The 26,442-nt window shown below is 54.0% G+C and overlaps 1 protein-coding gene across 23 annotated transcripts in view; it reads right to left on the bottom strand.

The window, feature by feature from the left end:
• The window catches only part of MAPT (microtubule associated protein tau), a 42,569-nt gene that overhangs the window by 3,179 nt on the left and 12,948 nt on the right, over positions 1-26,442 (bottom strand). For 3 of the 23 annotated variants that reach the window (XM_054000036.1, XM_054000037.1, XM_054000038.1), the window contains exons 2-14: positions 21,269-21,357; positions 19,930-20,016; positions 18,738-18,824; positions 17,185-17,250; positions 11,821-11,867; positions 10,817-10,975; positions 9,808-9,934; positions 9,270-9,320; positions 8,608-8,873; positions 5,480-5,572; positions 5,240-5,332; positions 1,922-2,003; positions 1,675-1,787 (exon numbers count right to left, since the gene is read on the bottom strand). In XM_054000036.1, coding sequence (XP_053856011.1) covers positions 1,675-1,787; positions 1,922-2,003; positions 5,240-5,332; positions 5,480-5,572; positions 8,608-8,873; positions 9,270-9,320; positions 9,808-9,934; positions 10,817-10,975; positions 11,821-11,867; positions 17,185-17,250; positions 18,738-18,824; positions 19,930-20,016; positions 21,269-21,314 — 1,317 coding nt within the window. In that variant the 5' untranslated portion in view covers positions 21,315-21,357. Of the gene's footprint in view, positions 1-91; positions 225-1,674; positions 1,788-1,921; positions 2,004-5,239; positions 5,333-5,479; positions 5,573-8,607; positions 8,874-9,269; positions 9,321-9,807; positions 9,935-10,816; positions 10,976-11,820; positions 11,868-13,947; positions 14,695-17,184; positions 17,251-18,737; positions 18,825-19,929; positions 20,017-21,268; positions 21,358-26,442 lie in introns of those variants that run through there. The other 20 variants (XM_054000041.1, XM_054000040.1, XM_054000042.1 and 17 more) reach the window with 20 other exon arrangements.

Raw genomic sequence — 26,442 nt, forward strand, 5'->3', positions numbered from 1 at the left:
ACACGGCACATGAAGCTTCCCCTTAGCCCACGGAGCTGCTCCCAGGAGCCAAACCCCTCTCCCGGTGAACTGGATCTGCTTTGCTACTTACAGGTGCCCTCCCCAGCCGAGTGCAAGGCTGGGGGCTGGCTCTCCGTGGGGGTGAGTGGCTCCAGCACCAGGGCCTGGAGCCCAGCGGGGTCTGGGCTCGGGGTCCAGGTCTTGTCTTCCTTGCCTTTCTCTCTCTACAGGTGAAGAAACCCGCCCAGGGCAGTGGGGGGCAAAAAATGCATCAGCAACAAAAACCATGATGCAAGAAATGTCAGCCAGAAGGAAAAAGACAAAAAATATAGAAAAGAAATAGAAAACCGGGGAGAAAAGATCTGAAAAACAGGGCCATTCACTGACTCATAGAAAGAAGAGTGGCTGCCTTTGGAGCCAGGGAGGAAAACTCTCCAGGAACAGCATGGGAGAGCACAGGGACTTGGGCAGAGCATGGAGCACCCAGCTCTCCACAGCACACCCAGCACAGGAACCAGAGCTCAGCATAAAGAGCTGTGGACTGTGAGTCCCAATGTGGATCTGTGTGTCACAGAGCAAGGAGGGGGCTTGGGGGACACGGGAAAGGGGCAGCAGAGCTGCACCTGGACTCAGTTACACCCACAACCTCCTCCAGGCTGGGTTTAGGCAGGGGAGTGGCAGCCACCTGAGGAAGGCTGAGGTGGTGATGCCACTGCTGGGTCAAAGCCTTGCAGAGAAACTCCCCCGCAGAGGACAAGTTCTTCAAACTATGGCCCAGTGAATGTGCCAGGATGTGACAGAGCCATCACTGGAATCACAAAACCGATGGCAAAAGGCTCAGTGAAGCACAGGGGAGGCTGATGCACGGCAGAGAGAAGGGTAAGGAAGTCAAGCGGTCCCACAGTCAGAGGCCAGCTGGAGGTGAGAGCTGGAGCTGCACAGAGAACATGTGGCCAAGAACAAAGTGCCAAAATACAGGAGCTGAAACAGAACCTTCCCCTCCCACTGAGACAAAAGTGCTGCAAAAACAAGCAAGATAAAACCCGCTTTTCCCTGGGGAAGCTGAGCCCTGCGTGTCGCCAGGCCGGAGTCTCAGCTCTGTGCTTACCTGATGTTCTCACCCCCCTGCCTGCTGGGGACCTGGTGGCCTTGAAGCCCAGCAGTGGAGCTGTTTTACTTGGCCAAGACTCACTGAAGTCACCATCAAAGCCTTGGTGGGAACAGCTCAGCCCCAGCTCACCTCCCTGACCCGAGTGCCTTTTGTCTTTCCATTTAAATCCCCCCAAACACTCCCATCCCTTCTCAGAGCCCTCGGTCAGGAAGGAGAAATCACCTTCTGAAGGGCCAGTTTGCTGCAAAGTCACCTGTTCTAAATAAAGCTGAGCCTTTAATGCTCCACTTTCACTGGGGATCCAACACCTCTGCAGGTGCCCAGCTGCCAGCTCTGTGGCACAGCAGCAGCACAGCACAGGACTGGGAAGGGTTTGAGACACAAAACACTTGAGAGGCAGCAGAAAGAGCAGGAAACCACAGCAGAGGCTGTCACTGGCTCGTACTCAGGTGGCCACAGGCCACAGAGGAGGGGCACAGGGACATCCTGGCAGCTGTGCCACAGCTCTGTCCCCTCACGCTCACACCCACAGCAGGACACGCCTGTCCCCAAATCCCCTTTACCTTTTTATTGCCTCCTCCAGGGACGTGGCTGATGTTATCTAGGGACCCGATTTTCGACTGCACCTTATCTTTGAAGTCCAGTTTCTCAGATTTCACCTCCACCTGGCCACCACCTGGAAGAGAAGAGTGAGAGGTGGGTCGGGAGCTGGGAACAGCACCCAGCACTCCAGGGCTCACTGGGGTGCTCCAGTCACTGCCTGCCCTCACCCCCTGCCCCTCTCCACACCCCCGTGAGCCTGAGGGGTACCTGGTTTGTGGTGGATGTTGCCCAGGGAACCACATTTGGATGTCACGTGGCTCAGGTCGACTGGCTTGTAAACGATTTGCACCTGTCGAGAGGAGAAGGGGATGAGCTGGTGGCCAGCACGGGCAGGTGGGGAGGGGGAGCACAACACACAGCAGCACCTGAGCTGGATTGGAGGGAAAGGACAGCTCCAGCCCCAGGAGGATTAATGACACCAAAGAAACTGCCATCAGAAATGGGAGATCATTAATGCCCATGTGCAGGAGCCTCTTATCATGTCAGCATGCACGAGATCACCTCTCCACAGAGTGGGGAGCAGAGGCAATTTTAAAGTGCTCGAGTGAGAGAGAAAGTGGAGTGGTAATTAATTAAGATTTGCATACATATCATCCAAAAGGAGGAAATATACCAGAGAGAAAACGTAAAAAATAAATACCTTTTCTGGTGTAAAACATAAAGCTTATGTCCACAAAAACTGAAAGAACAGAAATGATCAATGTGCACAGAAATTTCAAAAGAGTGACCAAAAATATGCATTTCTGAAAAATGCTGTAACAGAAATAAGGGTTAAAGAAAAAAAAAAAAAAAAACAAAGCAAAATCTAAATATCTGGAGTTGACATCATAGAAATTAAAATGGCAATTATAAACTATTGAACCACAAGAGAATTTTGTGACATTTAGGCTCTGTTTTGATGTGCTTTGCCCATGATGTCTCTGAAGGTGGCCTCCAGCAACTCCACGGATCCCCCCCCACGTCCCCAGAGCGCGTGGGGCCGGCTCTGGGGCACAGACACCGGGGACAGGGACACACACGGGGACACCAGGGGGCTGCAGTGCTGCGACAGCAGCCACACACCAGGGAGGAGCCTCGGAGCAGGCACACACACGGCAGCTACGGCAGGAGCAGCAGACAAGGGGGAGAAAACATCCCCAGAGCCCCACAGGGTACCCCGGAGCCTGGTTTGGGACTCCCAGCACCCACAGACTGCCTCTGCCAGAGTCAGTGGGGCTGTGCAGGAGAAGTGGCACCATCCACGCCTCGAGGCTGGCTCTGGCTCCCCCCTGGGCTCCCCGGGGAGCATCTGCTGCTCTCCGAGTTTCCCCCAAGCGCCAGAGCAGGTGTGATGCTCTCACCAGTCCCAGGAGGATGTGCCAGCACCAAAGGGAGCTGTGCAGAGGAGCTGAATCCTCCCAGCAGCACCAAGGATCCACTGCAGCCTCTGCCCCCCCATCTGAGCACCTGGGGCTGACCCAAAAGCCCCAGGGGAAGGTGCATCCTTCACTCCTCACCTTGGCCCCAACACGCTCAGTGATTGTCACAGAGAAACAACCCTCACCCCACCCTGGAGCCAGGGAAAGGAGGAACAGCCCCAGGCACAGAGCCCTGCTGACCTGCCTTGTCTCTGCTGCTCACACAGACCAAAAGGCACATTTGACAGGAGACAGAGAGGGAGAAAAGCAACCCCTCAGGGTCTGGGAGCACACCGTGGACACAGACGTGGAGACAGCGTTGGGAAAGGTCACATGTTTAAAGCACTTGGGCAGGAGAGGAGCTGGATTTGGTTGGAAAGTGGGAAACAGACCCAAAAAGGGCAGCTGGTGCCTTTCTAATCCCAGCTGTGACCCTGAAGGGTCTCTCAGCAGTTCAGGCACCACTGAGACCTGGGACTGAAAGTCCTCCCGTTTCCAGAACAAGCAGTCAGCAATTGGAACTCCCTGCTCTCATTCCCAGTCCCTTTTTTGACAGACAGGGCTCTGTCATCCCTTCCCATCCTGCTGGGGAGCAGAGAAGGATCCTCCCCATTTTAGCAAGAAAGGAAAAGGGGAACAGAGCTGTTTTCCTGGGAAAGCAGTGCCAGAGACCTGGGGATCCCACCCCTCAGCATCAGCAATGCCAAGGCCACCTCCTGCCTAAGGCATCCCCTGGTCAGAGCATCCACAGGCTTCAGAATCCAGGCACCAACCCCAGGGAGTGGCAGCTCCCTCTGGAAGCAGGGATGGCTGGGCAGGAGGGAGCTGCTGCAGTGGGGTTTAAGTCCCAAAGGTCACTGAAGCCCTGGGGTCTCTTGTTGCCCCTCTCCCAAGGGAGCCCCAGGCCCAGCCCAGCCCCCAGGACAGCCTGACACTCTGCCCCTGCCAGGCTTTGCTCCCAGAGCTGCTGCAGCCAGGCAGAGCTCATGGGGTTTTCAGTTCTGGCAAGGCCTGGGGAGGGATCACCACCCCCCAGATGAAAATTCAGGTAGTTCTTAACCCAGTGCAGCTGCAAAGGCCCACGGTGTGAGCTCTGTGAGGAAGGGACGAGCTCATCACCAGCCACAGCATGGAGGACTGGTGGCCAACCCCAGCTCCTGGTCCACCACACCCCGGGCAGCCCAGGCAGGGCAGGAGCCCAGGGTAAGGAAGAGGAACAACCATGGAACAGCTTCACAGGGGTCTGAGCTCTGCAGAGCAGCTCCTCTGGCCTGTGAAGTCACTGCAGAGTGACACCAAATTTAAGCCAGAGGTTGCAAAGCCAGCTGTGTCCCTGTGTTCACCTGCCAAGCCTTCTGCAAGGCTCAGTTTCTCAGGGAGGGCATCCACAGAGATCAAGGAAAATCCATGGGGAACATCTCAGACCAGGCCCCTCAAACCCCAGTGACACTGTCTGGGGTCTCAGGGATGTGCCTTCCTCAGCCCAGCATCTTTCCTGGGCCCAAACTGTCTCCAGCTGTAAATCCACCAACCTCTGTGGAGTTTCTCCAGGTTTCTGGCACAGTAACTGAAAGCTGAGCCTGGTATTTATGTGGGAACAGCTGGAAATGCCAGTGCTCAAATCAATTAACTCAACAATCCTTCAGGCTCAGCCTCCGTGGGCGCTGCCGGACACATTCGTTAGCAAGGAGAAACTTAATATTTGCATGGATCATACTTGCCTGATGGGAACGGGCACGTTCACATGTTGGGCAGGATCATGTCCAATTTAGCAGCACATTGAGCAATGAGGACTGGGTCTGCTCATAAATCTACCCATCTCCTGCATCACCGTGTGCCTGAGGCCCCATCCTGCAGACCTTTGAGCCTTGCAGGCAGCGCAGAACCCTGGAGTCACTGGGATGGTTTGTTACACACGTGGTTTGGACACGGGGCAGTTAGTTCTGTCCATGTCAGGCATGTCCAGGACTTGTTAGGGTTCACTTTTGGGTTAACGGGGTTAAATGACAGCACGTCCCCAATGGCTATGTGACAGCAGGGTGGCTGCAGATAGCATTGGTGATTAGTGTAACAACATGCCACTAAAATCAGGATTATTACAGTGCATTCAAAGTGTGAAGGTACTCACACTGCCTCCGCCCGGGATGTGTTTGATATTATCCTTTGAGCCACACCTGGATTGAACGCTGCTAAAGTCCAGCTTCTTATTAATTATCTGCACCTTTGGTAGCCAGAAAAGAGTCATTGCACGTCACCAATAGCTATCTGATGGCAGGGTCGCTGCAGATAGCATTGGCAGTTTAGTGTACACAACATGCCACTTATTATAAGAACTATGATAGAGCATTGAAAGTGTGAAGGTACTCACACTGCCTCCGCCCGGGATGTGTTTGATATTATCCTTTGAGCCACACTTGGATTGAACGCTGCTAAAGTCCAGCTTCTTATTAATTATCTGCACCTTTAGTAGCCAGAAAAGAGCGTGAGAAACAACATGACCATCTGCAGCTTGACCATGTGTTATATCCCTAAAACCAGGAACCTGCCTTCCAGTGCCAGCAGTAAAAAGGAAAATCTCTGGCTTGCTGCACAGATTTCTCTGTTCCTGGCCTGGAAAGGGAAGATGGAGGTGGGCAGGTTATAGCTCGAGACTGGGCAGGCCTGGGTAGTGGTGCAGCCCTGGGTACCAGGCCACAGACACCAGCCAAAAAGCCAGCTCAGCCTGGATCCTTGCACTGAACAAAACGGGGAACTCGCTGGGCAGCAAACCCGCTGGGAGGCAGGGCTGAGGCACCACCAGGGCTCAGAGACAGCTCCTGCAGAGCCAGGGGAATGAGGAGGGGTGGAGCTGAGAGAAAAACGCCTGCCCGGCTCCAGCTCCGTGGAGCCAGGCACCACAGCCCCCTTCTGGGCCAGGCACACCTGGCCTTGGGCAAACAGGCGCCACTGGCCAGGCTGGGGAGCAGGAGCTGCGTGTCCAGCACTGGGAGAGGACACCCAGCTCTGCTCTGCACAGGGCTCACACTCCCTCCACAGCTGCCAAGAGAAAGCCAATGCTGCCAGGGATGCAGCCCCATCCCAGGGATGCAGCCCCATGGATGCAGCCCCAGGGGTGCAGCCCCATCCCAGGGATGCAGCCCCAGGGGTGCAGCCCCACCCCAGGGATGCAGCCCCAGGGGTGCAGCCCCACCCCAGGGATGCAGCCCCAGGGATGCAGCCCCACCCCAGGGATGCAGCCCCATGGATGCAGTCCCAGGGGTGCAGCCCCATCACAGGGATGCAGCCCCACTCCAGGGATGCAGCCCCAGGCCCCACCCCAGGGATGCAGCCCCACCCCAGTCCTGTGGCACATTCCCAAGGAGTCCCTGGTGGGTGGGAGTGGGGCTGGGAAGGGCTGGGGCCACATGGAACCACTGCTAGCCACACCCTGCAGCCCCAAAGCCTTCCCTCCCCGCTGATCCCTGCGCTCACGAAGCTGGCTCCACTCAGGGATTGTTTTCCCCACTGGCTGTGTATGGAGCTGCCCTGGAGCCACCTCAGGCACCCGAGCAGCTCTTCCAGACAGCGCCAGGGTGAAGACAATCCCTGCTCCTTCCCCACACACCCTGGAGTGGCTTTACAACCCCCACAGGTGTAAATGCAGGTGACAACCCACAGGTCGGAGCCTGTGTGAAGCACAGCCCTGTGAGAGGCACCACGAGAGCCCCCAGCAGTGCCACCTCCCTGGGCACAGACACTCCTGGTGGCACCATCCCCGGAGCTGAGCAGGCACCTCGCCTCCATCCCAGCGTTCCAACCCCAGGCTGCTCCTGCCAGGAGAGCTCCCTGCAGTGCCCTGGCTCTCCAGCATGAGAAGCACCACAGGCTGGCCTGTGCCTCCAGCAGGATTTTCCAAGCTGACATCAACTAATCCCACAAATCAGGACCCAGCTCTGCCAGACCAGGCTTTGCCAGAGCAGCACTCGGTGATGCAGCCACAGGAGGAGCGCTCAGGCCATGCAGGAGCACAGGCAGGGACGTGGCCTGGCTGCCCCTGCCGTGTGCCCCGTGTTCCTCTGCTTGCCCAGGCTGGGGGTCTGGAATCTGCTTGGAGAGCAGGCTCCAAACCTATTTCTGACCAGCCTAAAATCAAACATCTGGGATCAGCCCCTTCTGCTCCAGCTGCAACCATTCTGCTGGGAGCAGCCTCGTGTCTACAGAATCCCAGCAGAGCATCCAGACATTCTCCCCTGCAAAGAGCAAGGGATTGTCCCAAATTCAGCTGTTCTTACTCTTTCAGCAACAACAACAAACAGAGAAGCAGAGAGGGGGGGAAAAACAACTTGTAAAAGCTGGATTTAAAAAGAACAAACAAATAATTTAACTATTTTCCAGTAAACAAGGTTTCCTTCTAAAATCCCTGGAGAACAGGGTTTGTGGGGGTGGGAAGAAAAACCCATGTCTTGTGCTAAGTGGGCAGGAGGGTTGAGCCCCCCCAAAAAGGACACTGTGCTCATGTGCTGCTGTCTCATGACCATGAGCCCTGCCCAGGCTCCAGAGCCCCCCTGGATGGTGGCACAAAGCCAGTAAATCGCCAGCCACGGTGGGAAACGCCTGGAAAGGCCATGGAGAAGCAGGCTGCCATTTCACAGGATGCAGAGGAGCCAGCTCAAAGCCTCCCCCCATGCCAAAGGGGAACATTCAGAGCCACCGAGGTATCTGCTCACACAAAATGTCATGCACAGCACACAGGGAACGTTTGTTGTGGCTCTGCAAGGTCTGAAGCCAGGCAGTGTCACCCCCAGCACAGGCAGTGTCACCCCCAGGACAGGCAGTGTCACCCCCAGGACAGGCAGTGCCACCCCCAGGACAGGCAGAGTCCCCTGCCAGGCTTGCAGAATTTAACCCAAGACCCTCATTCCCAAGCACTTGGAGCCCAGAGGTCACTTTGCTCGTGAAACAACTGTTCTGGGAGTGCAAAGTGTTTGAAAGGACAGAAGTGCCACCAGTTCTGGCCGTGCCCCCCTGCACTGTGTAGCCAGACAGCACCTGGTGGCACAACACGACCCAAAACCTTGCCAACAGAGCTGGATCCAAAATCCCAATGTCTGGTAAAATGTGGGGTCCGAGCCCGAGACCCTCAGAAGGAGGAGACAGACCTTCCTGTCCTCTCCTGCAGCGGGGGAAGGACTGCTCCCGGCACAGGGTGGGATTCAGAAACACAGCCCTGACCCTGCCTCTCCTCAGGGCTGCAGCTCACCACCTGGACACCAGCAGGGAATGTCATTCCCCCATGAGACCCACACCACGAGCTCTCCATGGGACAGCTGAGCTGCACTAAGCCAGGCAAGGAATTCCAGGCCAAGCATCCAAGCCAAAACCTTCCAGGGTAAACCAGAGTCAGGCTGGAGCCCTGCTCACTGCCCGGCTGCTGCTGCTCCAGGGAGGTTCTGCCATCCCACAGGGAGTGTCCAGCACCCGCTGTCCCCACAGACAGGGAGCAGAGCCCGTGTTTACCTTGCCACCTCCGGGCTGGTGCTTCAGGTTGTCAGTGGAGCCGATTTTGGACTTGACGTTTTTCAGGTCGGGCATGGGCGCGGCCGAGGGCTGGACGCGGGTCTTGGCAGAGGCGGGAGATTTCGGGGGGGTGCGAACCACTGCCACCTTCTTGGGCTCCCTGGCTGGTGGGGTGGGCAGAGAGGGGGTGCGGGAACGGCTGCCTGGAGTCCCGGGGGAGCCGGGACTGCTGTAACCGCTTCTGTCTCCAGACTTGGGCTGCTCACCTGCAGTTTGCACACAGGACAGCCCCGGTCAGGACCCCGTGGGGGCTGCTCTGCCTCGTCCCAGAGCCCACCCAATAGCCCAGTGCAGGGGGAGGGTGGTGGCTGCGCTTTCTTCTACTCCATTTTGAAGGAAAAACTGTGATTCAAAGGCAATTTCCTAACATCCCAGAAGGAAGGTGCTCTCCACTGCCTGGATCGTCAGTAAGACTCCCCACCCGAGCGTGGCACGATGAATTACAGACAAAAGACACTCAGAACCACTTTTCTATTAGAAATTTGGAAGCACTTTCACAAAATTATTTTCTGTAATTAGCTAAGGCTGATCGCTGAGCAGCTTAGCACTGTCCCCAGTTTGAAAAGGAAATGAAAGAAGAAAAGAAGACCCTTAAACATCACCTTTCTCAGTCTTTGCTGCTGCAGGAGGTGGCTTTTTCTGCTCCTTTCTGCCTGTTTAGTGAATGAGAAAGATGCTTAAACATAATAAAGCTGGAAAATTAATTGATTTAAGGTTTTATGCAGCTCTGGTTAAGTATGAAATATATGTATACATCCAGTGAAATGCACCATTTTAATGGAAATTCACAATGCCTGATGCTTTCTGGGGTTTTCTTCTCTGAGCATAATGGGCTAATCTCCATTCCTGTAATCGAAGAATTGATCCTCTTGCCCCTGGTCTTTGTGAAATATCATCAGAGAGAAAACGAGTAGATGGATTAAAAAAATGGAGCTGCCTAAATCTTCCAAATTTGAGGAAATCCCACAGGATGAAGCAAGTGGCCTCTGCTACACACTGGAGACTGAATGAGCACAGGGCGCTGAGCAGCTCGACTCAGAGGGAAGGAGTCCCAGGAGAGGGCTGGGTTCGGTCCTTAACCCCTGGCACTGCCCAGCAGCACCACCCAGCCACCAGCACACGGCTGCCACCGTCACCTACCGGAGCTGGGAGGGGTCTTGGGGGCCGTGGGGGTCTTGGCCGGGATGCGGGTGGCGTTGGTAGAGTTCCTCTGCGCCTGCCCCGCGCGCGCCGTGCCCGTCTTGGAGCCACCCCTCGCCTCCGGGCCCTGGGGACACAGCGGGGACGTCAGGGACAGGCTGCCACCCCTCAGAGCAGAGCACGTGAGACCCTCCCAGTTTCCCCCTGGATTCCCCCACCCCTGGGATGTGCCTGGTCACACCTTGTGTCCCAAATCCACAGGCAGGGCACAGGAAAGGCTGGGACCTTTCCCAGGTGAGCCCTTGGCTTCAGCTACGCCATGCGCTGCACCCTCACACCTGGCTTAGCCACACCTCTGCTCTCTAAGTGTCATCCTTTGGTTTCCCTTGTTCTGCCAAAATTTTGTACAGAACATAAATTAATGCCAGCATCTGGTGCCCAGCAGCTGTGGCTGCCCCTGGATCCCTGGCAGTGCCCAAGGCCAGGTTGGACACTGGGGTTTGGAGCAGCCTGGGACAGTGGAAGGTGTCCCTGCCGTGGCAGGGGTGGCACTGGATGGGATTTAAGGTCATTTCTGACCCAAACCATGCCAGGATTCTACGGTTCCGTGTGACCTGCACTCCCTGTGCTTTTCCCTCACCACGGGTGTGTGTTTATGTGTCTGAATGCCACAAAGGGAAAAAGCCCCGAGGTTCTGTTCACCCTGCAGGATGAGCCACGGATGTGCTGCACTCCCCGTGCAGCACCTGCAGCTCTGGCACAGCTCAAACTCTCTGCGAAACAAGGAAGGGCACGAAGGGCCCTGGCCAGGGGGGGACGGGGTCACCCCTGCAGCAAGGAGCCCTTTTTGTGCTGGGTCCTCCCAGCACCAACCCGGGGCCAAGGCTGGCTTCAGCAGGGCAGCTGGAGGGAGCACATGCCCCTCTCCAGGGACAGGGAAGGACCTGCAGCAGCCAGGAATGCCAGGAATGCCTTCAGGTGCTGCCTGTCTCCCAGCCCAGTCCCTTACCTTGGCTTTTGTTCCCTGCACTCCTGTGCTGGCAGGCCGGGGGGTGGCAGGACAGGCTGGTTTGGAGGCAGAGGCAGGGCTGGAGGGTGCTTTCGGAGGGGCTGCGTGCCGGAGGGGGGGCATGGAGCCGGGGGGTTTGGCAGGGCAAGGTGAGGATTTCTTGGACGTGGAAATGAAATAAAATGGGAACAAAAACAAAAGAAAATCAGCATGGGAGGGAAATAAAATGGGATCAGCGACATTAAAGAGGATTAGAAGGTGCAATACAGAGCTGGGTGTGGGGTAGGCAGCCACGGCTGTATATAGAGAAATAACCAATTTCAGTGTTAGAAAATAATTCTATTCCTTATCTTTAACTCTTCACCCACTGCATTTCCCCTCAGCTTCTCCATTATCCCACTCAGGCACTAACCAGGATAATGGCCAGCTGAGCTAAACCTCCTCCAAATTACCAGTGTGACAGATATTGTTTAACTTCTGGGATTTACCCATTATTAAACTCTGTTCCTCACCCAGAACACAACACAGCGTCTTTTTTTGGGGGTTGTCCTGTGCAAGCCAGGAGCTGGATTTGATGATTCTTGTGGATCCCTTCCAACTCAGGATATTCTATGACCTGCAAGGCCTAGATTATTTAATTTAATGTTTTAATTACATGTTTTGCTCTTTTCACAGTTATGCTTGTCCCCAGTGCAGTTTTGAGTCTGCTCCAAGGTCAGCTGCTGCTTTTCAGTCCTGGGCTGATAAAATGATTTCTCCAACCTCCCACCCAACCCCATGAGCCACGTGCTTGATTTAGATTTGGGCCATTTCCTCACCCTCAAAGAACCCATGCATTGCACCATCCAAACCCAGGGGAGGGAAGAAAAAAAATAAAAACACTCTTGAAAACAAATGGAAAAATGGAACATAATGGGAAGGTTTCCTAAGAGGCACAACAGCAGGGCAGGAGAGGAGCCAGGAACATGGACAGGTGTCACCCCTGGTTTTGGTTTTTAGCTTACCTTGGGTTTCTTTTCATCAGCTTCGGTCCCTTCCTTGTCAACACGACCTGACAGGTGGAAACACACAGTTACACCTCTTGGGCCTGGTCAGAAACTCCAGAGATGACAACACACTGCTGGGGGTGTTCCCTGCCCCTGCTCTCCCTTAATACTGTTCTTAGAAATGTGACAAAGTCACCACTTCTCGCAGAAATCCTTCCACCACTCCACAAATTCCTTCTGTGTTAGCAGATGATCCTGTGTTAGTCAGCACTGGGGACCAGACACACCAAGGAGGTTTGTGAGAGAGCATTTTGCCCAGATTTCCACCCAGCTCCTGCAGGATCCATCCAGCCCAGGACAGAAAGTTCCCTTCAACACCCACTTGTTCTAACAATTATATAAACAGAGACCCAAACTGAAGGAAGCCCCAGTCCAGCAGCACTGTTGATCTCATTTAAGGGGTTCTTCAGCTGGCGTTGCAGAGCACTTTTATCCCTGGCTGTTGTTAATTCCCATCTCTCCTGACAGGCTGCTCCCTGCCTCCCAGCACAGTGCCCCTTCCACCTGGGTCAGTCTAATTAGGAGATTAGAAATGGGGAGGAGATAAAGTTTGTACTACAAGGCACTCATAACAAGGCCCTTTTCCCCCTATCTTCAGCTAATTGGGAGGAGAAGCTGCTGATAATTCTCCCCAGTGTTGGGAAACTTGTCCTGGGGGATCAGCCCTTTCCTGATGACATGGACAATGCTGTTAATCCAGCACTGACCCCTCCCAAATTCAGCTGAACTGCACACTGGAGCAAGGCTGGAGCCGAACAGCCACCAGGCATCTCTGTCTTTGAAGGGAAAGACCATTAAATAATTAAACTTCCCCTACTGAATCAGAAGCTGGCTGGCTCTGGGCAGTGCATCCCCACCCCGCCGTGGTTCCAGGCTCCAGTGCAAGCCATGCCAGTGCCCTGCAGCACGCGAGCGAAGCTTCCCACTGCTGATCCCACAGGGAACAACGAGAAATATGTTCTGAGCTTTGGCTCCAGCGGAAAAAGCTCCATCAACAATTTCTGCGTGAGCCCCGCGCAGCAGAGCCGCAAGCCCAGCAGCATTCCCAGGCTAACGGGAGCAGCCAAGCCAGCCCTCAGAAGGTGGAGCTGGGGGAAAAGGCAGAGCTTCCCCCAGGACCTGCCCTGGAGAGCCAGAGCTGAGCTACAACACGGTGTAGCACGTGTCCTGCTGCCCTGGCTCCTTACCACAGCTCACAGCAGCACCTGCCTTCGGCCACTGAGCTGGGCCCTTGGGACACTCCTGAGCCCAGGAGAGGCAGAAAGCAGAAAGGAAAGGTCTAAGGGATGCTTGAGTATTTTGTGGTGAACTCAAAGCTTTAACCAAGGCTGCCCTCCCAGCCCCACACACTGCTGAGACGCCTCCAGACACACAGGCAGCTCCTGCTGAGCCCCCAGAGCCAGCGCTGTGCTGGCACACCCAGGGACACCCCATCCAGAGCTGGCATGGCAGCAGGATGCTTTGGAAGAGCAATGGACATGCCCGGCAGTGGGAGAAGGTCCTGCTGGCTGCAGAGTGTGCCTCCAGCAGCAGTCAGTAGCAGATATTTAAGGGGAAAGTACAAGAAACAGATCAGCATGGGGGCTTTTCCATGGTTAGACCTGCCATCCTTGCCTTTTGCCTCCTCCCTCCTCTTTAGGAAAGCCAATTCCAAGAGTTATTGGACCAGACATGCAAACCAGATGGCACGTGTCCTGCCGGAACAAGCTGCACACGCCAGGTGAGCCCCACTCCAACATGCCAGAGCCACGTCCAGGTCCTCGTCTTCTCGGGGAAGGTGCCAGGTGGGAGTTAAGGCGCCCACCCAACAGATCCAAGGAAATCAAAACAAAAACAGGTGAAAAAAAGCATGATTAGGGACACGCCAGCACCATGCAAGGGACGCAGAACCGCAGCACAAGGGTCTGTCAGTGCAGACCAGGATTGAGTAAAGAGGGAGGGGCAGGGAGGGAGCAGCAGCGCTGTGGGTCAGTCACAGCACAGGTCCAGGCCATTTCCAAGCAGCAGGAGCCGAGGTGGCAGCAAGCTGCAGTGCTGGATCAGACAGCCCTGTCGGGAGGCAGGTGAGCCCAGGGCAGCACACACCTTTGAGCAGAGGCACACGACTGGCCTTGTCTGCAGCCAGCCCACCGGGCTTCCTCCTGGGCGTCCGGCGGCCCCCTGCGTCCGGCACAGCCTCTCCCAAAGGAGCACCTTCATCCACCTTCTTCACGTCATCTTCTACCTCAGCAGGGAGTTTGGCTGTTTCTAGCACGGGCCCAGAATCTTCTCCCTCCCTGGGCTCAGCCTCTTTTTGGGAGACACTTCCAGAAGGCTCTGATAGGGTGGTGTCTGGACCTCCTTCTCCCCCCAGCAGCTCTCGCTTCTCCTCTTGGTCCTCTCCTGCTTTATGTGACTCAGCTTCAACCAGAAGTGCCTCTCCTGGAGTGTCTCTGAGGACACCTTTGGACTTGTTTTCTCCATCATATTCTTCACGAGTCTCCTGGGCAGCTGCTGGACACGAGCCCTTTTCAGGTCCCAGAGAAACACGCTGATCCACAAGGGAAGGCAAACCCTGCCCTGAAGTTTCATCAATATCCCGGTCCTCATCCCTCTCCCGTCCGCCGGAATCTTCTTTTATCGGGGTTCTGGCACACAAAGGAGATGGTCCATCTTTGTGGCCACCTGTGCCACCTGCTCCTGCCAGGCCTTCTCTGCCTCCCTGGTCCCACAGCTCACTGCTGCCTTCGGGGGTTCCAGAGCCTTGGTACATGTCCAGGGGTATTGGGATGGTGACCTCGATTCTGGTGGGGGCTGCTGCCGGAGCCTTGGTTTCACGGGACAGAGGTGGCTGCTGAGGCCCCAGCCCCTGCTCTGGGGGCTGGCTGGCACTTTTTACTGCCTCTCCCACACGCTCCTGAGGGCCAGGCTGGAGCTTTGGAGAGCTCGGCTCGCCTGGAGTTGAAGTCGTGGGGTGTGAAGCATGGGCAAGAAATTAGCACAGGCATGTCAAACATCACGTAACGTGAGAGATTCAGCAGTTCTACTGGCAATCCAGAGATAAAAGCAAGTCCCACCCCACCCCACTTAACAGACAGCTCACTCCTACAGTGGCTTTTGCCTTTAAAGAACTCTGATCCCCACGGGAATCAGGAACAGCACCTGGGAGATCAGATTCCTGCCTGGACCCGGCTCGGAGGTGGCCGGGTTCACCCTGCACTCCATGAACTGGTTTAGCTGTAGAGGTTTCCAGAAGCCAAGAACATTCCCATTTTCCCTACCACCACCACTGGACCATCAGTTTGCTGGTCAGTGCCCACCTCTTCTTGCCTCAAGGGTCTGAACAAGGGCCAGGGCCCTGTCCTTCCTCCTGACCTCACAGAACCCCTGCTGGCCTTCCCTCCCCTCGGGAGATGTTCAGGCACACACAGCACTGGCTTCCACACTCAAACCACCTCTGCTTTGCTCTTTGATCATTCCCCCTGCCCAGGAGCTTGGGCAGAGCACTCCCATGCCACACCAGAGCAGGGAAAGGACTGTGGAGAAGAACGTGGCTGTAGCCACAGGGCCACAGCAGTCTGGGACCATGCACCCCCTGAGAGCTTCAGTGCTGCTGCTCTGCCATCATTTGGGCTGAGTGACATTTGAGCCCCAGAACCTGAGGCCACAGAGACAAAGATTTGTCTGTTTCTCTTTTCTTTTTTGGCGTGTGTGTGTGGAAGAGGGGGTTCTGTTCTCTCACTGTACTGTGCATGACACAGACTTTTACAGTTCCACCCAACGACTGCTGCATGAAGCCAGATCTTCCAACTGAGCTGGAGCTTTTCTGTTGGAAATCCCTCCAGCTGAAGGAAAGATGCCCTGAGCAATGGAGGATTCCACCTGGACATGGGTACATTGCTTTGGAATCAACCAGCCCAGTAAGAATGTGCCTCTTGTATTATGAGCTGGTTCAGCTTCAAGGACTCTTTGCTCTCCTTGAGCACTGATCAGGTAAAGAGCCTAAATCAGAGCCCTGAGATCACAACTGTGGCTTTGGCAGATCAACAAACAAGACTAAAACAAGAAAAGATGAAGTCAAGACCAACTTGGTCATTCATCAGTGTGCTCCCCATTTTAAGAGAATATCACAGTTAAGTGAAACAACCACACAAAGACCTCGTATGTGACAGCTGAAAGACCCCAGGACAAGGCAGAAAGGGCTTAGGAAAAATCTGGTGAGAAACAGCACTAAAACCAGAGCAGAGAGAACTTCAACCCCCTCCACTAACAATCCTGATTTCTTTTTTATAGTGGTGCCACTGTTTCATATTTAGAAGAGCTGACAGTCCAAAAAACCACTGGCCAGGCAAGTAAAGGTTTTATTCTAATTGCAGGGAGAAGAGTGCAGAGAATTGTGCCCATCTGTGTGTGGAAAGCAACAAAAACCTGAATTCTGCCCTGAGCTGAGAAGGCAAAACCTATTTACTTCTGTAAAAGACATGGATGTCTAAATGCACTAATGGAGCCATGAAGAGGAAAGGCACTGCTCAGATGGAGGGATTTGTTAAGTTTACTGCACAGGAAACTGCTTCACAAAATGGCTTTTGACTAAGATTTTAAGCAGCACACTAAATTAGTGCTGTGGTGTGCAGTGCAGGCAGGACAGAAACATCACAGGGAGTCTCAAGCCCTAAGTCTGCCCCATGGAATTAAGCCAGCACTGGGGGCTTTGGGAAAACCAATTTTCCATCAAGTCTGAACTGAGGAGAGTCAAGAGAAACTTCCCAGGTAGCCAAATGGTCCCTGGATAATTTTCAGCCCATCTAAGACACGTAATGTGAGAACACTCGCTGCCCACTGTGTCTGGCTTCCTCACTCACGTTCCCCAAGACTGGGATGAGGAGAAAAATCCCTTAATGTTGAAGTCAGGGTATGAGTGAGTAGGTTTGAGTCCTGTTTTACTTTAGAAAGTCACAGTAATTAAAGAATTTGCTGGTTTCATCTGTGAGCACAGGGACCACACTGCCTCTGTTCAATCTGAGCAGTTCCTCTAGCCACAGCACATCCCAGCTCTGTCCAGCAGCTTTTCCAGCCTGGAGAACGCCCTGGTTTTGCAGCTGGACAAACAAGCACCATGACTTTGGCCATCTGAGAGGGAAATCTGGTGTATGAGGAGCTGCAAGTCCCTGAAACGAGCATGCTGGAACATCCCAGGTGTGTATGGCCCTCCTCTGCCAGGAACAGGGAGAACTGCTGAGCAGGGCAGAGCATTTCCTCAGAGAACAAAACTCCCAAGCCACCACCAACCAGCTGCACACGTGGGCAGCAGCAACTGGTCCCAGTGACAGACAATTCACCCACCTTGAGTGGCATCTCCTGCAGCGTGGTCCTCCAGGTTGGGAGTGGCTCCTACGCCCGCCTCTTCAGCTGCTCCCAGGTCAGAGAAAGAAGGGGAAAAACGTGATCAAAATAAGAGCTGAGTTTAAGCACGTGCCTGGAGAATGAATTTACCTCCCTGCTGAGGCTGCCCAGCAGAATGAGCAGGATCTCTGCTGTATCACAGCAGGGCAGCATCAGAAAGGAAATCTCCCCACACCGATGATGGGTCTGGGCAGATCTGTTCAGCCCCTGCTCTACAGACCAGAGCAGTGTTTCACCAGCTTCCACATCCTAAATGGCAGGTTAGTAGAAGCTCTTCCAGGCAGAAAACAGGCTGTTAAGGAGCAAGGAAACTTGTGGATGTATATCCTCTTCTACCTCCAGCTGGCCTTTACACAGCCAGCAGCACTCCCATGAATGTCTCTTACCTGAGCTCACCTTCTTGGTGTCTGTGACCAACCTGTGAACCCTGCCAAGGCTGTGTGAGACCAGTAATTCCAAGCCTGATACAAATCTAGAGAAATCCTGAACTCCAGGATTACAGGTACATCAGAGGAGCATGGTTTTCTTCACAGTGATGATGGTTTGTCTCCCTCAGCATTTTTTCAGTTTATTCCATGACTGTTTTCAAACTAGCTTAAACAATTATATTGGTACGGCACAGTTCTCCAGTCAAACTAGGATTTCTTCTGTTTTCCCCATTTTTTTTCCAAGCAGTTCAGGATACACTGGCTCCCTGGGACAGTCAGATCTTGCACCAGAGCCCCCTTGTTTCAGCCCAGAGCTCCACCAGCAGCTCAGGGATTGGATGCAGCACAGAAATTTCACTGCTGTGAGTTTGTGTCAGTGCTTGACACTGGCAGAAGCCCTTTTCTACCCACTGCTTTTCTCAGGTCCTGCCTGATACTTCCAAGGAAAGCCACTGGCTATGGCACAGGGGACACGTCCTCATTTTTCACACACACAGACCTGCCCTCCCAGATCCTGCTCTCCCACACACAGCACTGCCACAGTCACTCCCTGCTCTGCCTTGGAAAGGCCCCATCCTTCCCTGGAAAACCAGGACCAGGTGCAGTGACTGCCCACAGGGCATTCAGGCTGAATTAGCCACTTCACTTCCTCTGCATTATCCTTAGAAGCACTGCTGCAGTGGCCTGGTTTTCACCTGCCACTCCAAAGACACCCACGAGGGCTGGGCAGAGCCCAAGTGCTGCAGGACAGGCACCCAGGGGCTGCTGGAACAGGAACGACCCGGATCTGCCTGAAGGTGGGAGCCAAAGCCACCACAGAGACACCAGACAGAAGGATTGTCAGGTGTCGAGCAGAGAAAGAGAGAAGAAAAGGCTGCGAGTACCCCCCAGGATGGGGAAGGCAAGAGGACAACTCTGAGTGAGGAATTATCTGGAGAAGAAGGAAGCAGCGTTGGGAGCAGTGTCCCTGTGAGAGGTTTCGTGGTGTTGGCTCGCAGCACCGACCAGTCCAGCTCTCTGCTCTGTCTGCAGCAAGAGATGAAGCTGCACCTTGGTCTCCCTCACCTGTGGTTCCTTCTGGGATCTCCCCGTGCTGTTCCGCACCACCCTGATCCTCGTGGTCTCCTTCCTCCACTAAAGGTGCTGTGGCATCTGAAAAACAACACAGCTTTCACACAGCTGCTGAGAGGCAAAGCCCTCTGGAGGCCGGGATGTGCCTGAAGAACTTCCTGCTCCGAGAAGCACTCGGCTCCCTCCTTGAGCCACTGGAGCTGGTGGAGGGAACAACTAAGCATGACACGGCAAAGCCAGAGCCACAGGGACACCCTGAGCTGCCCCCTGCCACACAACGTGCCACAACGCGCTCCCTACGCCTCTGAAGGAAGCCTTTTGTCCAAAAATCCACCTTTTTTTTTGCCTTTTTGTCCAAAAATCCACTGCTAAAAGCAGCCCCTGGTGCACGATCCTGCACAGAGATGTGGCTGGTGTGGAGCAGGACAGAACAGATCCCCTGGACCTGCACAGAACACCCCAGTGTGGCTGCACCGTGCTCTGGGACACAGGGACACCCAGCTTCACCTACTAGAGGGGTGGCTGCTCATCCTGACAGACCCAATCCAGCTGGAAAGCAGGATAATATCCCCTCCTGCACCAGATAGGTTTTATGTCCTGATTTCTTGAGGCACTTTCCCGATAATCACTCAGCCCACGCCTCCAGCGGGACAGGGCTGGGACTGCTCAGCATCTCTGCCCACCCTTCCTTCCTTCCAGAACAATTTTGTAAGCTAAAGCCTCCACCTCAAGTCTCCAAATGCAGATTCTTGGGATTAAAGCAGCCAGAGGAATGCAAAAAGTGAAGGTAATTACAGCAGTGAACAAATCTCTAGATCACTCCGGAATTAGAGTCTTTCTACCCACAAGGCATTGAGGACCTGGGGAGCACAGTGACACAAACCTGTGTCACTCAACACAGCTCCTGGCTGCACTGCCAGGACCCTGCAGTGCCCCTGTAAAGTCTGCAGGAAACAAACCACAAGCATCTTCCTGAGCTGTAACGAACAATTCACCTTTCTTGCTTTCCAGCCCAGTCTGCACCTTTAAAGCTCATTCTGCAGCAAACACCACCTAGTGATGAGACTAACAAAGGGGTTTCTCCTCCTGAGAAACCCCACCAGGGCACGGCACGGGGAGTCTGTGGTGAGGTTTACCACGACCCCATCCATCATGGTTCCAAAGCAGAAAGTCAAAGAGCTCCCACCTTCCGTAGTTGGGGTGCTCTTAGCGTCAGATGTTTCAGAAACAGGCTCATCCGATCCATCATCGACTGGTATCTGAAGGGGATAGCCTGGAAAACATTCAAATACTTACAACAAGTCCTTGGCTATGAGCTGGGGCCTGGGGGTTACCAACTCTGATTGCCCAGATCCACAGCTGCAAGAAGCTGCAGCTGGAGAGTAAAACCACCTGAGCTAAGAGCAAGCAAAGCATGAAAATGCCAACCAAAAGCACCAGTGTGACCACCAAAAGGAACAAACGGAAACCCACCAGCAAAAGAAAAGCCCAGTGAACTGGGCAGGCAGAAACAGCAAAGCATGGCACAAGCAGGCAAGGAGAACTCAGCAACGTAAGGAGGAAAGATGTGCAGCTTCTGAGTCACTGTTGTCCTCTCCCTCCCAGAGCAGGCTGAGCACTCCCAGGACTGCAAACCAGCCCGTGTTTGTGACAGGGCCGGTGCAGGACAGCATTCTGTGCCAAGAAACGGTGGCAAAAGTCTTCTGGAAGAGCAGGGCAAGAGGCACAAGTCTCCTCTCAGCAAGGGTGCAGGCAAATCAAATAATGAGAGCTGGAAAAACTGATTTGGAAAAGAAGAAGTGAAATCCCTGGGAACCTGTGATGTGTGAAACAAGCTGAGAGGAGCTGTCGGACCGCAATGCGCTACAGAGCCTGGATGAATGGATGCTGTGGATTCTCTCCAGGACAGAGGCCATCCATTTATCTGGTCGAAGAGGTGTCCAAAGCACCTCAAGAAAAGGAAATTAAGATGATGTTTATATGGAGCATAGCCAGGAGTGAGTCCCACCAGGTTTGCTGGGCGGTGCGGGTTTCCAAGCTCAGCCGTGGAGCACGGTGGAATGAGAAAGGAAAAGCTTCTGAAGAAATGCAGGTCTGAAATATGGTGAGGAAGATTCTAGCATGGCCCCCACGCCCAGAGCTCTTTGTTCAGTTCTCCCCAGGTCCCTGTGCAGGTGAGGAAAGCAGGCAGCAAGCAGCATCCTGGAGCTGTGACCCCAAATAAAAACAAGTGCTGTGCTTTCTTAGCAAAGTGAGGAGTGAACACAAACACACACTTGCAAAGCTGCAGCAGTGGGGTCGCCCCTAGTCTGGATACCAGGGGTTATTCTGCTCAATGGACAGTGAGATCCACGAGCAGCATTCTGCTACCACTGTGCACTCTGGAGCACCCTGTGGGCTCCCCGTGGTGCCCTGGCTGCAGCCACAGTGTCCTTCCAAGGACCCCTCACACCACCACGCTGCTCTCCCTCCTGAGCTCAGCAGTGGCCCAGGCAGGTCCTTCACCACCTCCTGGACGTGCTCACCTGATGAGAAGTGTTTTTCCTGGCCAGGTGCGTGATCCTCCATCATGGTGGTGTCCTGAGGCTGCTCTGCCACCTCTCAGCAAAGGTACCTGAAAAGGAGAGTAAAAACTAACACCCATTAGGCAAAACCTGACACAACAGGAGCAAAGGGAAGCTCTGGTCATTCCTGCATGAGCAAAAGCAAGTCACTGTATCCCTCACAACACACAGAGGCAACTCCTGCCAGCTGCACTCAAATTCCACAGGTATTTAAGATGTCCCAAGGAAAATGACCACCCTAGTGCACCCAGGACACTGCTCTGACACAGCTTTGCCCCAGGAGGTCCCTGCGAGCAGCAGGCTGAGTGCTGACTGACTCCTGGTGCTCCACACTCTGCATTTCCCAGTTTAACCAGTCTCCCAAGAGATGTATTTGCTGGGGAGGTGTGATGCTACTGTGGGAAGGGATCCTTCCATCCCTGTGGAGACACCCAGCAGGGATACACAGCTACCACAAAACACTCATCATCTTCAAAGCCATCTGAAAGTGACACATGGGGGGACACCAGGCCTATCCAGAGATGGATTTTGGATTCTTAGAGGAGAGAGTCTCACTCAGCTGTGGTTGTGAGGGGACAGCACAGTCCCTGCCTTAACCCCAAACCCTTCCTGCAGGGCTCAGAGAGCCCCACCACAGCACAGAGCCAAGCAAACAGGTCTGGGGTGGAAGCAGAAAGGTGCCAAACCTCCCAGTTTTTCCTCTAAACTGCATTGATCTGCGAAAGGAAATGAAGTCTCCAACAACCATTACCTGCCCCCTGGCACAGGGCCCTGCTCCGTGCTGGATGGACAGACAGTGCTTTTAGCTGCCTTCCTAAGAGCTGGTATAATTACAGCCATTGGCAGTGATTAATAATCAGCTATTAGTGTGATCACATGTTTGCCATGACCATCAGGGACGCGTGAATCCAGCAGTGGAGCTCAGGTTACCAGCAGCAAGGAGGAAACTTGTGGTTTTGTGTGCTGGCAATAAATTAGCTGGATGCATGGAGCCACACGAGAGAAACTCCAGGGCCAGTAACCAGATCTCTCACCCAGCTTTTTTTAAGCCTTAGCAAGATGACTCTGCAATTTAATTACTGCCTTAGACAGCTACAAAGCCATCTGACAGGACTGGAGAACCAAGGAAGCTGGAGAACTTGCACTGGAATTAAATCACCCATAAAAATGGAGGTATAAAATAAGAAAGAATTAAGTATCTAATTTTTGCTCTAATTGGTGGGCCCAAATTATTTGGACAGATGGCTGCCCTCCTCCCAGTGCTCAAAGGATCATATTGATTATATCCAGGCCTCATCTGGCTGATGCTTGATATTATTTACAGCAGTGAAATACAAAATATAGCGTTGACCTACTGCAGGGATCACAAAAGCAACCTAGGCACAAACCTGAGTGTAAAGGGACACAGGAATGTGCTGCTCTGGTGTGTTGGTGTGTGTGCACGTGGAGGAGTGCCCCCTGTGCCCCAAACCCACACGTGGCACTGGGTACAGCAGCTTTCCCAAAGCCCTGCCCTGGCTTTGGCAGGAAAACGTGGATGGCAGCAGCAGCTCCTGCCCCCTCCCTACACCCGTCCCAGCAGGGACACCTCTGCTCCCCAGCTGCAGAACACTCACAAACCCGCTGTGCTGCAGCTCCACCAGGCTTTCCTCACTCTGCCTCCTCTCCTCTCTTCCTCCCACGTGTGTTTTGGAGAAGAGCAGTTAAGTGTCTCCCCACTTTTGGTTGTTTTTTTGCCTCTGGACAATTTCCTGGGGCGCCATGCAGAGGGTGAACCTTGTCAAAGGTTCATCTGCTGCTCCATGGACAGCATTCCACCCCCCCCCCCTCCGGGGAAGTGCTTGCATTTCTCCAGGGCATGCAGGGCTGCAGCCTGGTGAAGTCTTTGCATTTCTCCAGGGCATGCAGGGCTGCAGCCTGGTGAAGTCCTTGCATTTCTCCAGGGCATGCAGGGCTGCAGCCTGGTGAAGTGCTTGCATTTCTCCTGGGCATGCAGGGCTGCAGCCTGGTGAAGTGCTTGCATTTCTCCAGGGCATGCAGGGCTGCAGTCTGGTGAAGTGCTTGCATTTCTCCAGGGCATGCAGGCCTGCAGCCTGGGGAAAACCTTGCATTTCTCCAGGGCATGCAGGCCTGCAACCTGCTGAAGTGCTTGCATTTCTCCTGGGCATGCAGGGCTGCAGCCTGGTGAAGTCCTTGCATTTCTCCAGGGCATGCAGGGCTGCAGCCTGGTGAAGTGCTTGCATTTCTCCAGGGCATGCAGGGCTGCAGCCTGGTGAAGTGCTTGCATTTCTCCAGGGCATGCAGGGCTGCAGCCTGGTGAAGTGCTTGCATTTCTCCTGGGCATGCAGGGCTGCAGCCTGGTGAAGTCCTTGCATTTCTCCAGGGCATGCAGGGCTGCAGCCCCAGCGCTGCAGCAGCAGTGATTCAGCAAAGGCAGGAAGCTGCTGCAGGCAGGGCTGGTGGTCACCTGCTTGCACTGACCAGCCAGTGCCAGGGCTCTCCAGCACAAAGGAACGGCCAGGGCTGTGCAGAGCAGCTGGGGATGCTGCTGCTCCCTGCCTGTGCTGCTCAGGGACAGGCAGGGCCAGCCCCCACTCCCACCATGGCACCGCAGCTCGGGGGGCTCCGGAGGACGCAGCCATTAATTTTTCAGAGACAAGAGAGGAAGAGCTGCCTTCCTGTTACAGGGGAAAAAAAGCACGACCAGAACATGGAGGTCCATCACTGAAACACTCAGGGGGACACCTCAAACCCTGCTGCAGCTCAGGGAATACCCCAGTGCCCCTTCCTTGGGACACGGAGGGTTTGGGGCTGAGGCCTGGATCGCTCTGGAGAGCAGAAACATCTCCCAGCAGATGGAGCACAGCATCCTCCTGCTGCTCCTGAGAGTGCCCTGCGCCCGAGCCACCGTCAGCAGCATCCCTGGTGGGGAACAAAACCACCTGGCATGAGAGCCAAGGGGCGAGGAGGGAGGGAAAGTCTCAGCTTGGCCTCGGGTTTTCACTCAGGTAATGAATTCATATGACCAAAGAGAATTTAAATCTTATTAAAATGACATATTCTAGGATTTGAATTCTCAAGGATGGACTGAAAATTCTGAAAGAAGTCCATATTGATAATCCTCTTTGTTTTTCCTTTTGAGTGGGGGAAGGGGAAATCCCTCTCAGAGAAAAACATAACATCAAGGGGAAAAAAAAAAAATTCTAAAATATGCTTGAAAGTGTAAAACCAGCCCCGCCTTGAAGCAATGGCTCAGTGATGCATAATTAGAGCAAAGAAAGCTTCACAGAGATAAACTTGAACAGCACCCTCTGCATGGCAGATAAAGCACAAACCCTCCAAAGAACCTTATCCATCCCCAGCAGAACTATTCTCCTTAACCAGGGACACTATCTAAAAAGCAACATATCCCATAATTAACAGCTCCTCCAAACCTCGCATTTTCCAGACCTGAAGCCCTCCTGGCACTGGAAGGGATCTCAAAGCCCATCCAGTGCCATCCTGCCATGGCAGGGACACCTCCCACTGTCCCAGGTGCTCCCAGCCCTGTCCAGCCTGGCCTTGGGCACTGCCAGGGATCCAGGGGCAGCCACAGCCAATCTGGGCACCTGTGCCAGGGCCTGCCCACCCTCCCAGGGAAGAACATCCTCCTAATATCTACTCCAAACCCACTCTCTCAGTTTGAATCCATTCCCTTGTCCCATCACCGGAAATATTTCCCAATATTTCCCATTTCCTGTAGATGCTGGAAGGCCACAGTTAGGTCACCCCAAAGCTGCTCTTTGTCCCCAGCCCCACGTCCAGGCTGCAGCAGCAATTCCTGCCCAGCCACCAAAGAGGCACCAGGGCTGGGCACAGCCAGGACATCCCAGCAGCACAGCAGGGCCCCCACCCTGCAGCCCAAAAAAAAACCCCACACAAAGCCTCCAGCACCCTCTGCCTGGCAAGGCTCAGAGCCCAAACCAAGGCAGGCAGCCCAAACTCTTAAACCTTTGGCAAAAAGTTTCTCTGCATCGGAAGGAAGATAAACCCAAGGCTGCAGACCAGGTGAGACCAACGTGCCCCACTGAGGGGAGGGGGAGAGGGCAGATCTGGGACCACCATCTGTGCCAGACACCATCAGCCCTGGCTCAGAGGAGCAGGGAACAGCCTCCCCCAGCCCCTCTGTGCCAGGGGATGAGTGGGTCAGGGCGGGCACAGCCCAGGGACTGTCCCCGAGCAGAGCAGGGACCACCCCGGGATCACAAGGCTGGACCAGAGGCTCGATTTACACAGCCCAGCCCAAAATAAACCCTTGGCAGAGCTGCCTGCGGGTGGTGCATGGCCCTGGTGCACACGGGCAAGAAAACACAGAAAAAAGAACATTTCAGCAGCGGGAGAGTGCAAGCCTGCAGAGATGCTGGCTGCATTTGGGACTCGCCAGTGGCCCAACCGAGCAGCTCCACCCTTCATGCCAGCCCCAGAATACCCCCAAAATACCCAAGTGATCACCCAGGTAACTCCCAGGCATGGCCAAGCCTCCTGGCTATTGTCTCGTGCTCAGCATCTTCCTTCCCCGCTATTTAATCAGAAAGGGCACAAAGCACTCGCTCTTGTTGCTAAAAATGAAAATTCAACAAACACGAGCTAAGTGTTGCCTCTGAAAGGTGATCAAACACAACCAGGGCTTTAAAAAAGCATCATTCCGTCTGACTTACAAAATTAAAACAGAGTGACAGCACCGTGAAACAACATCAGCCTGAAAGGCTGTTCATAATTCATAAGTAACTTCCTTTTCATCTCCTTTGTGTACTTCTCCAAGCAGTGTTTTTTCCCAGAAGCTGACAGAGGAAGGAATATGGACGATGATCTCATTAATTGCAGGCACTAATAGGCAGCGAGCTGAGATATTACATGGAATTTCAGGATATCTAGTCAAGAGGACAAAAAACTTCTTTTAGGTTCAAATGCCTCTTGGAGCAATAGGGCAGAGTTGCAAAAGAAATTGTCTCCAAAATGCATGCTTTCTTTTTTCTTGTTACGATTTTTCTTTCTTTATTATAGTTTAAGTAACTCCTTGAAGGTCTAAAAGTTTTGCCCCTTTCTCCAGGGGCTGGACGTTTTTCAAAGAGACATGAGAGGGGTTTGGGCTCACA

The sequence above is a fragment of the Vidua macroura genome, chromosome 27, assembly GCF_024509145.1.
Source record: "Vidua macroura isolate BioBank_ID:100142 chromosome 27, ASM2450914v1, whole genome shotgun sequence".
Classification (NCBI taxonomy): domain Eukaryota; kingdom Metazoa; phylum Chordata; class Aves; order Passeriformes; family Viduidae; genus Vidua; species Vidua macroura.